This window comes from Acanthaster planci, linkage group LG01, assembly GCF_054643075.1.
Source record: "Acanthaster planci isolate LZ-2023a linkage group LG01, COTS_SCS, whole genome shotgun sequence".
Lineage (NCBI taxonomy): Eukaryota > Metazoa > Echinodermata > Asteroidea > Valvatida > Acanthasteridae > Acanthaster > Acanthaster planci.
The window spans coordinates 36,173,537-36,185,151 of record NC_141777.1 but is presented as its reverse complement, the minus strand read 5'-3'; the positions used below and the strand labels follow the sequence as shown (position 1 = coordinate 36,185,151).

General features: G+C 41.7%; 1 protein-coding gene across 3 annotated transcripts in view; it reads left to right on the top strand.

The window, feature by feature from the left end:
* The first annotated feature begins 1,012 nt into the window (after nt 1-1,012).
* baz1a (bromodomain adjacent to zinc finger domain 1A) overlaps nt 1,013-11,615 on the top strand; it is a 28,489-nt gene continuing 17,886 nt past the window's right edge. For 2 of the 3 annotated variants that reach the window (XM_087141003.1, XM_087140997.1), the window contains exons 1-11: nt 1,013-1,117; nt 1,490-1,638; nt 2,588-2,863; nt 5,763-5,906; nt 6,567-6,671; nt 7,880-7,967; nt 8,366-8,573; nt 9,485-9,726; nt 10,204-10,299; nt 10,730-10,868; nt 11,176-11,328. In XM_087141003.1, the coding sequence (XP_086997129.1) occupies nt 1,526-1,638; nt 2,588-2,863; nt 5,763-5,906; nt 6,567-6,671; nt 7,880-7,967; nt 8,366-8,573; nt 9,485-9,726; nt 10,204-10,299; nt 10,730-10,868; nt 11,176-11,328 (1,564 nt within the window). In that variant the 5' untranslated portion in view covers nt 1,013-1,117; nt 1,490-1,525. Of the gene's footprint in view, nt 1,118-1,147; nt 1,333-1,489; nt 1,639-2,587; nt 2,864-5,762; nt 5,907-6,566; nt 6,672-7,879; nt 7,968-8,365; nt 8,574-9,484; nt 9,727-10,203; nt 10,300-10,729; nt 10,869-11,175; nt 11,329-11,615 lie in introns of those variants that run through there. The other variant, XM_087141002.1, reaches the window with a different exon arrangement.

The window sequence follows — 11,615 nt, the reverse complement described above, 5'->3', positions numbered from 1 at the left end:
TTGTAGCAGTTTCATAGATGTGTGTGGACTTTTTCCAAGGGCCATTTTAAAACTCAGCTGTACAATAGTTTTAATGTCTAAGATTTATGTACACAAAATGGTATACATTGTATGACATGAAGATGTACAATAATTAAGTCATAAAATTAAAGTTTGAAAAAAAATGTGTTTATTGTTTCTGTTTACTTTTCAAAGTACACGTACATTTGGTCGTCAATTTTAATACAGTGTAATTAATGGCTTAAAAAATTGCACGAAATTGGACAAAGTGAATTATGAAAGGAAATACAATTAACCATTAGTTCGACTTCCCTTTTCAACAGCTACATTTTGTTAATGTAACAAGGAACAATATTGTATTATGTTATATGATTCTATGTTGGAACCAGGAAAGGAGATTATTAAAAGAATCTTTTTCTCCTTTCTTTTTTATTTCTGATAGTGATAACACAAAGCTATTTTTTTTATTCATGCAAAAGATCACTCAAGAAAATGCAATTAAATGTAGGCAATTTAAAGCATCGGGTGCCCTCCCCAGCTGATGCTGCCGAAGTCACGGTTCGGCATGCGTTACGTTTCCTGGCTTGCCTCCTCATTCCGTCGTTATTGGGACAACTAGATGTGGCATTTATCCACCTTGTCGCCAACTGAAAGGTTACATGTCAGCCTTCACATTACTCACTGAAAACAAATCCAACTAACCAGTGAAAAGGGGGAATAAATGCACCGACGCGGATGGGGGTGGGGTCACCCCTTCCCCTCTCTGATACCGAAAATGATAGTAAATTTAAAAGAAACTAATTATAGTAATTGTAAAGAAAAGATATCACACAATGTTTATAAGGGTAAGTGCATCGGTAAAAATGTGAAATTGTATTTTCAAACTATTAATGTTATTCGAGTTTACGCGCGCTTCATGATATGAGATGTTAAAATATTCAAGTCAACTCTGTGGTCCAAAATTACCTGTCAGTCAAAGTGACGTCACATTAGATTTCCAAATCAGGCATTCATTTCCCGCCCTCAACACTCTAGATGATCACTTTTGGTGTTAGGCAGTTGCTATAAAACTAGATTATTCTATGAAATCATCATTGGAGTGTATGAAATTTCTCAGGTATGTGTCGGCAGATGTTATTTACTACACTGCCAAGTTACATGTAAATCTATTAGCTCTCTTTGGTAAATTCGAGCACTTTATCTACCCTACCCCAACGGTGGTCTGTTGTAGAATGCGTCAGTGCACTTGCATAAAATATGAACGTTGGCTCAATATCACGTCGTGTGGCAGAACTTGTTTTTCAAGACACCAGAATTTCACCGTAGATTTGGGCAAGTATTTTGTCATCCATGGCCGAAAATAAGCTCATCGCTTCATTTGACCATTTGTGACACTCTTGGTGCACATTTTAAGCCACGTGTAACTTGAGATACCGTGTTTTGGGCCATTCATAAAAAGTGTGCTTTTCCCGGTCATTGTTTGTTGCAGGTTTATGTGTGGTCGCAGATGGTCAACGCATGAACGATGCCTTTGCTACGGCGCCGAGAGTTCAAGCCCATCAAACCTCCTCCGGACTTACGACCAGATGAGGAGGTTTTCGTCTGCAGACTCACAAATGAACTATTCAGGGATTTCAAGTGAGTCTCAGGGACAATCCACGTGTGCTTTTATGTGTTTAGGTCGACCTGTGCTTCTTGTATTCAGACGTGTGGTAGGAAGTGTTGGACCAATGTGAGAGCAGTTCGCAAAATTGCGCCATTTTTGTTCATCTACGAAGGAGCCTTCCATCATGTATGCGTGTACCCGCACCCGTAACATAACACACGGCGCTACACTGCCGGGTGCACGGACTGCAGGGGTTTGCGTTTGCTCATGGGCTTTTGTTATTGGGACTAATTCTTTGGGAAGGAGTTTCTAATGAATGGAAGAGTTCGTGTTGGCATGAGTTGGTTGTACATGTTGTGTGATGCATAACTAGAGCTGTGTGATACATAAATAGGCCTACCATCAGACCATGGATATGATGGATTCTTGTGTTGGGGCTTTTCCCATGTGGCCTCTCCAAGACCCCAACAATTAAATCCAAGGCCATTTTCCAGTCTCAGGCCTAATGAAGTTTCATGTTTTGGCCAGTTCAATATGGTATGGCTGACATGTTCAGGTGTTAAGCCCAAAATTTAGGAGGATTAATTGCGTGTGAAACAACTTGTTGAAGAAGGAAAATTGAGTGACTGGCACGGCTTGAGTGAACAGATGTTTGTCAGTAAGATTTGAATAGTGGAAATACTCCTAATTTATAACTGTTAATCAGAAACTTTGTCAGACTGTGCTTAGATGTTGTATTCAAAATGATTGAACCAGGCTATTTACTAGACATTTTGAAGTGGTTGAAACTTTTTGATGATAATGTAATTTTGTGTTAGGTTATTGTTGCATATGCACTCTGACTGTGAAATGTGAAAAGTTATGTTAACCATTTTCATACTAACTCATATTGTACTCATTTAGTTATTTTGGACAACTAGCAAGAATGCAAGAGTGAGTTTCAATTGAATTTTCTACTTTGGACCGTACTTGTGCCTCCAGTGAGTTCTTCAAGCGGACTATCCTGTGTAACAGCCTAGTGTGGAGTTGTAGTCTGACAGGCAAGCCCGGCCTGACTTACCAGGAGGCTGTGGAGAGCGAAGCCAAGGCGCGCCGGTACCTGGCCAGCTTCCCTGTCTACCTGGAAGGCCCTATCCTCTACCTGGTCACCCTCACCCAGAGGGGCCGTCTGGCGGATCTGTGTGACGATGTCTTCGTCTTTGCCCGGGACCGTTACTTCATTGGGGAGATCGTGGATGTCTCGCACAAGGGGATGAGGTATGCCACTGGATTAATTACACAAAGTGGACATTGAATCAACAGTTCAATAACTTGCACCTCATTCAAAATGGCTAACTAACATCACTCGTGGCGGGGGCCAGGGGGTCAGTGCCCTCTCCCACTTTTTTGACTGGGAAGCATGGCCCCCCCATGTTTTGTAGGTGGGTAATTCCAGAAATTAGGAGTCCATTTTTTGTGTCCCTGTTACATCTGACATAAGATTTTGTAAGTTCAGAGCACATTTTCTAATTTCCGAGAGTGATAATTTAATGCAGATAACCTGCCAAACAAATAGTAATAGTTTGCAATCAATTCCAGTAATATTTAAATGACAAATAACAAAGTTCAGATGTAGCAGGGACACAAAAATGTCACACTTTTGGACTCCTAATTTGTGGAATTACTCAGGCCATATAATGGGGTGGGACTCAATAGATAGGTCTATTAATGCAGATGCCTGATGTCTCACAACTGGACCTCCCCCATTGCAAATCCTTCTGCCGCCGTTCACTAACATTCAGGGAAGTGACATTTGAAACATGTCATACAACCATAAGATGTGCACACTGCAGATTAAATGTTCCCCTTCTGACTTCTGTAAGTCTAATTACAATATACTATATTCAGTACCGATACATATTGTGACTTCACCCCGCCTCAAAATGCTCAACCTAACCCACCCCAAAGGTGCAGTTCATTGCCCTGAATCCTGGTGAGCGTGATTATGTTTGGTGAAAGTTACTTTTCGTTACTCTATTTCATAAATCTCTGATCTCAGAATACAGTCAAACCTGTCCATAAAGACCACTCAAGGGAAACAGAAAAAGTGGTCTTCTTGACAGGTGGTCTCTCTATACAGGTTGGCAATATTTGCGACCCTTAGGTGGAAAGTTAAGTCACTTGAACCTGCCTTATATAGCAACCATTGCGTCCAGCCCATAATGACGTGATTGTGCTTTAACCCTAACCGTCACGCGTATTGTTTTGTTTAGAGTACTCAGTACTACAAAATACTAAGTAGTAGCCTGAGCCTGAAGGACCTAGCGTTACAAATTACTACTTCTGGCTAGGTAACGTCCATTGTTACTCGTACAGAGAACAATAAAGCCATGCATTCATAGTGCCACAGCACTGTATGGTACATTGTCTTTTCTATTGTATTTTATGGCTTCAGAGAACAATACGGTCACGTCCTCTAACAAGCGGCAGCACTGATTACTACATTTTACTACAAGTAGTTCTTTGTAGTATTATGTAGGGTTAGGGTTAAATGGAAAAATCTTTAAATTTATTTAATTTTATTCTAAATACTTGTACATGTATTTTTAGTGTGTTGTTGAGTTTTTAAGACTTTACTTATGTGATAAGTGATGATATGAAAAACAGACTGGGTCACCTCATTTTATTTTTAATAAGGTTTTGGAATTGATTTGTGAGAATTAGCTCTGCTGCAGCGGGCATTACTAGCCCAATGACGGGGATGTTTCTCACACAGTGCCATAATGTTGGCTCTGAAAAGAGCCGTTTGGTTTGGTGTGGCCTGCTTGTGGGCCAGTTGGAGTCAGTGTTCAAACTTTTTTGAAGAAGTTCAGAAGTGATGATTGGCTAGCGGCGTGACGTCGACGAAGGCTTTCTGCTGCAACTTTCTCTTCCATGTCCATGCAGGCATCAACTAGATTTCCACAGCCCTTCATGACAGCAAAATTTCTCAGATCTGTCAACATGGCTGCCAACTGCTCAAAGTTGTTGACAACAGTGCTGTAGCCAGGTTCTTCGTTGTTGTGATTTTCCTCCTTCCAATCACTCTCAAGGTCTTCATTGTCATGGAGGCGTTGCTGGAGATCAGCCATGGATGAGACGGGATTGTTGTTGGTAGTCGCCAGTCTGTCTTCTCTCAGACTGAGTTCTTGTAGGGAAATGTTCAGTGCCTTGCAACAAGCAGACTCAAGAGCCCCATCTTCTGCTGCCTTGTTTTCTCCTTCCTCTTCAGCAGCCACATCTGCTCCAACCCCACATTTCTTGAAGCATTTCTGGATGGTACATGTAGTTCTGTCGACCTCTCTCCATGACTGCTCAACCCAGTAGATGGTCTGTAAGACATTGGTTGCCTTAAGCAAGTCAGGGCCAGTCATTTCCTTGTTGCTCTCCAACTTCTGCAAAACACTGCTCGGCTGTTTCTTTCTGAGCTTGAGTTTCAGCACCTGGATGATGCCTTGGTTCATCGGCTGTGTCACAGATGCTGTGTTCGGGGTTTGATTTGCTTTAGTGGCAGGTGTGGGTGACATGTGGCGTTGTCCAGCAGCATGACGATTTTCCTCTTCTGGCAGTCATTCTGTACAGACTTAGTGCCTGCACTGGTGCAATAATGGGTGATTGCTGGTCGCTTTGAACAGTTGGCCGTTATACACAGTACAAAAACATCAGTTTTTTCATCGGCGGATTTAAAAATGGTCGTTATTGACAGGTGGACGTTATGCACAGGTGGCCGCTAAGACAGGTTTGACTTTACATTACTGCTGATTTCAAAACATAAAAACCATTTATTTTGTAAAGTAGGCATTGATGTAATATGTATAAAACATATAAAATTTGTAGCCTATTGAAGAAAGAGCAATTGATTTACATAACTTTGTGGTTCCTCACAGAAATACATTTTAGGCATAAAATAATCTTGCAAGTGAGTGTCAACTAGAGAAAAGTCCAGGTCAGTACTGAGGCACATGTATATACTGAAGCATAAGGTCTTTTCAGATGATTTGATTCTCTGTACAGAAACTTGGAGAAGAGCTAAGTTAATCTAATTTGGGAGCACTGGCCTGCATTAACCTATATGCATGTTAGGGATTTTAAAAAATGTATTCCTTTATTTATACTTCATTTATTTCTTTGTATGCAGGGAGACGTGCAGAGTGGTTGGGGTGATTCCGCCTGCTGGAGGGAGTGAGTTTACCAATGGGGAAGCCAGCGATAGTGATGATGTCATCATTATTGACGATGATGGCCAGGAAAAGGTCCTCAAGATGGGTGAGCCCAAGACAAGGTAATTAGCGACGCTGGACGACACCCAAACAAAAGACGGAGGGCAGTTCACAGCAATTCATGCCTGATGTCATTGTAAGAAGTCCGGACAGTTTGTTGCTGAGAGTCTCAACTTTTCTCCAGATTTGGTCCCATTTGTTTTGCCTTTGCCAGCCACAGTTCTGCAGTCACTATTCACAGCACCAGCTGTGTGACTGCAGAAATGCTCAACTAGTCACAAGCCAGAGTTCTTTGATAATAGATGCCTTAAGTCATGGTATAAGTTGCAGCTCTTTGTTGTTGGAAAGATGCTTGAGGAAGTTTGGTGAATGCAACCGAAATGAGGGTCCTAGTTCAGCTTTACGTTGGTGCATGCCTGATATCACAGACAACCTGAGTTTGGATTGCTATGTGACGAATGTCAACATTTATAAATGGGATGTGATACAAAAACGTCACAATATGTTTCCTTCTCACCGAGTCTTTGCTTTACAGTTTTCTCGTTCTTGTGTGTCTGTTTTTTCCTCATTTTTTCCCGTAGGTAGGCTTGCACATTATGTCCAGTTAATCTGTAGGTCTCCACGAGGAATATCAAAATATTTTGGTGGCTGTCACACCTTGTTTTGCAGCAATAGCCTTTCATTTCTCTCTTTGATGCGCTCGATGTCGATTTGGTTTTCAGCAATCAGACTGGTCCACCTCAAACTCCAGAGTCAAGTGAGTACCGCTACCAAGTCATGTCTCTTCAGGGTAATGGGACTTACGAAGTGGACTACAAAAATATCGGGTTAGTTTCTTCTCGTGTTTCTTTTTCTCCTACATTTTACTTGAGACCTTGAGATCCTCAACCCCTTTAAACCCTTGAAATGGGGGCTCTTACTGACTCGCCTGACAGAACATGCATCCGCCATTGTCATAGGCAAAAAGGGTTGCAGTGGTATTTAGGTAGCAGGCAATCATTCAGTGAAAGGCAGACCTTGAAAAAACCAGAGCCAGTACCAAGTGCTGGATCGACATGATTACGACAACCTTACGTAGCATAGGTTGCAACCATTTTGTGTCCTTTTAGCAAGAATTCAAAGGACATACAGTGGTTACCACCTATGCCACATAAGGTCATCGTCATCATGTCGATCCAGCACGGGGTAGTGGCTCTGTGTTTTTGTGAAAATAAGCCTGGCTGTCTAGTCTATAACATGAGATTTACTAACTAAACATTTTCCCACTACAAAGGATAGGATCTGAGGGAAACAGTGTGTCTCTTGAATGGAGACTACAGTCATTTGCAAAAGTTCAAGACCTCTATCTGTCACTGGGCCCGCATTACTTTGTCTCATTGACTGATTACTTAACATGATTTTACAGTGGCGCATAACATCAGTGTAGTGCTATATACCCATTTGAATGAAATTGTTTTGCAGAGGCAGGTATTGTATGACATTTTGTCTGTTAGGCAGCTTGGGAAAAACCAGTCTAAGCAATCAGAAATAAAGGAGGGAACACTGAATATTAGACTGCTAACATGTCAAATCATGCAAATGTAGTCAAAAATGTTCAACCAAGGTGCCAAGGTTACACATTGAAAATAAACATAAGATGCCATGATTGATTGGTTTAAGTTTGGTTTTCCTTCAGGTTAATGCATTTTCTATAGGTAGTCCTAAACTTTTGCAAATGACTGTATATAAAGCCCTAGAGTACTGAATTGAATATGTCATGGGTACAACTGTATGTGTAAAAGGCATTAGCGTAGAACCAGCTCGTGATACAACACATGCACATACTCCATTTAGTTTGCACTACACTTCCTGGTTCAAAGTGACGTCACACTTGGGTACTCTGTAGCCCTCAACGAGGTTATGTCGGTAGTTGGTTGGGCTACACAGCACTTATTCCAAAATAAAACTTCAAAGCGATTTGCATTTTGGGTTAGAAAGGACCAGTCAAGTTCTCTTTTTCTTTTTAAACTGAATTTGCACACTGTCATTTTTTTAGGAGGAAGAAAGGCCTGTATACAAGAGAGAAGAACAAGTTATTTTTGAAGCAGCACTGTGCCATTGTTAACCATGTTTGGTGTGTGAAGGTAAGCATCATATGCTGTTGCTGTTACCAGAGGGCCATAAAGTATACATTGTTCAAAAGACATAATCACAGTAAGTCTTTCATATCTTAGCAGTGTATCAGTGGTAGTGGCAGTATACATCAGTGGCCATCAATTAAGCTTTGTTTATGTACATTGTTCACTCACGCTTTGCCATTTGCATTGCCTGTAACGTCGCAAGCAGTGTATAGACATTAGAACAAAGAATGTGCATAACTTATTAGTTATAAGATGCAGTAGCATAAATGGAATAATTTCTTCTTTGTGTCTTTTGTGATCTAATCCCAATTCTGTCCCACTAAGAACTCAAGTTCTTTTCTAAAGTGGCCCCAAAACTGCATGGGATTTCAGTCACTCATTATCCTGTTTGCTCCCTCTAGCGCGAATACAAAGCCAAGTACAAGCTGGCCGAGAAGAGCTTCCACGATTTCTACAGTGGACCACCTCCCCTGTTTGTCTTCTCCCCCGGAAAGAGAACCTGGAAGTGCAGCACGGAGCTGGAATCCTCCGGGGATGAAGACGACGATCTTCCCTTGTGTGAAGTCAAGAAAAAGGCTCAAGCCAAGCAGGTTAAAGATGCCAAGCCAGGTAAGAAGAGTACTGCTGGGGAAAATTCCCAGCTGACCGGAAGCAATGTTTGAATTTTGAAAAGGTAGCACAATACTGATTAGTATACTTGTTAATCTCTTGTCCATTTCAAGAATGTTGTTGTAGTTCCATTACATGATTGATACTTAATGTACAAGACTGTACTAACTGAAGATCTACTGAGTGTTTTTGTGTCTTCAAGAAAGAAAACATGTTCATTTCAGTTCTCTCTGATCCAAGCCATATATGACCTGCTGTGTTAACCCGCCTTTGGTTTTACAGCACAAATGTGCACAAATGCCCACAGTCACTGGTGAGCATGTAGTTTCTATATGGAACTCAACCGTGCACAGGTTCAGTGTGCACACAGTAGACTGCCAACACAAAATGACCTTGGGTCTTTTGTGCAGTCCTCTTCACTGCACAATGATGCACATGAAACAGTGAAGCACAGTTGTTGGGCAGCACAAAAGTGCAATCTGATATTCCTGTGAGGGACAGTTGGTGCAGTGCACAACACAGCACAGCTGTGCTTCTTTAAGGTGTTCACCAAATGACCCAAAGAGTGACTTCAGCATAGGAGGGTTAATAATTGGATGTAAACACCCAGAGCTTGTGTTCATAACATGATTCAGCATTTCTGAATAAGCAGACATAAACTATAATATTTCATTTTCAGTTGCCAGAGAGAACTGAAAGCGATGTAACTTGCTGAATGTACTCAGCCATCTTCAACAGAGTTTCCTCAAATTGACTCAGTAGAGAATCTTGCCTAGGATATCCACTGTATTTCATCAACTCACAAGATTTTACCTGACAATTTTTTATCGTTGTTTATGTATTGACATATTCAGTCCAAATGATCTTTACTGTTTCATTGTTGCTCTCTGTTGGGAAAAACTATATTATAGAAGCAAAGGCCAAGCAGAAGACATCACCCCCGGCCGAGCCGAAGAAGCCCAAGCTGACCATGGAGGAGAAGGAGGCCATCCGAGAGAGGATACGGCAGGAGAAGCAGCTGATCAAGGAGCAGTTGCTCAAGGAGCGAGCGCGGGCTAAGGAGCTGCTGAAGATGCAGAAGTTGGAGGAGAAGGAAGCCAGGAAGGAGCAGATGAGGAAAGTGATGGAGGAGGACAGGCTCAAGAAAATCAGGGTACGAGCAGAGAGTCTGGTGCCTCTACTCCTCTTGCTAACTAACCTCTCAATCTCCAGTGACCAGGCCTGTGAGCTTGAACCGGGGAGAAACAGATCACCCATGATTGGTATAGAGTTTTTCATGTGACGTCACGTGGCAGGCAAATGCAGTTCAGGAAGTGTGCCAGGTCTGCAGAAGCGCATATACTCTTAAATCTATGTATTTCTGTTGCCAATTTGATTTTAGTGAAAATGCTGAGCAACTTCAAAGCCATAAAAAATCATGTGACTGAAAAACCTCCATACGGTTCCATTTTGTTCCACTGTCCAGAAATGAGTTTACAGTCTCCAAATGTGATGTGCATTTGGAACAAACAAGATAATCAAACTTACCAAAATTTCAAAGTTCTTGGGGAAGTGCTTCAGGCCACAGATTGTTTTTTCAACAATTTAGCAATCAAGACTCTCATGTTAACTTCTGTGTTGTGGCTTCTAGGAACGAGAAGTTATGCGAGAAGAGAAACGCCTACAGGACGAGCACAGGAGGGAATTTAACCGCATGAGAGATGATCTAGAATGCGATGATCTCAAGGTAAGTGGGGCAGTTGTTACACCTGCAATTGTTACACCTGCTAGTGGAGTTGAACATGTTTTACCATCAAGTGGTACCTGTAGAGCAGAGTCCATTTTACATCTAGTTGGCGTAACTTGTTGCACATTGACATTTGACACATTCAGAGTGAGTGATGTTGTATACAAATATTCCACTCATTTCAAGCTAGTGTGGAGTAATACAGTGGTGGATGGTTCGGGGAAAGGTTCTTAGCAAGTAATAAATGTTCATTAAGATTCACCTAAGCATAGAATCACTGTGGTGCAATGAAACATCCTTTTATGTCGTCACTTTGTTGGTTGCTTAGCATTTATCTAGTCAAAGCTGCTTCCACCGCAGCGGAAGCAGCGGAACCATGCAACAGAGCATTGGCTTTGAAGACTTATATTTGTCACTTGTTTTGCGTTAGGATCTACCATGGCCATCACCTGTCAACATGAAGTTGCCTCAGGAATTATTTGGTGATGTTGTGGTGGTGTTGGAGTTTATCTATCATTTTAAGGATTACTTGGGCTTCAGCGAAGAGTTTCCAAATGGCGTCACGCTCGGTGAGTGTATGATATGCCAAAAACAGACAGTGTCTATGTTTTCATACAAGATTCTTGAACAGATTGCATTGTCAAAAAATGTAATCTGTTGAACTGATTAGGATGTCAAAAAAGTAGGGTTTCCGTGTACTTTTTTGGTGTTCGCTGGTAATGTTTTTCAGTTGAAAGGGCCCTTCTTCCGAGGAAGGAGAAAATGAATTGCTTTCAGTTCACTGTCCTTTTTTTTTTAAGACCACTTTTTTAAACCCCCTGGTCTCCCAGAAACTGAGTGAGATGGTCAAAATTCCGAGTGTCTTTGTGTATGCAGATCAAATTGAAGATGCGTTGCTCAGCAACAAGGTGGATGGGATGTACTATGACCTGGTCAACAGTCTCCTGTCGGCCATCTTCAGGATGCAGGAAGAGGAGGAAGAGGATGAGAAGGTGGATCTGAAGGAACAGCAGCATCACGCTCCGTCCGGTAAGAACCCGTGACCAGCCTTGAGTTTGCAAAGATCATAGTCATCCCAGCCAAGAAAACCCGGGGGAGAGTTGCAGTTGTCGGGGGGAGAACAACCCAGAAAAGTTTCCTGAGTGGGCCTGGTGATGAAGGATGTTTAAAGTCAGGGAACTGCCTCATTACTGCAACAGCTGCTGTATTAGTGCCATGGCCGACATTTATCATTATCGTTTACTATTCCCTCTTGCTGAAAAAATTAATGCTCACATTGTTGAACAAAAATATGTAAGCTGATATGGTTCTGATAT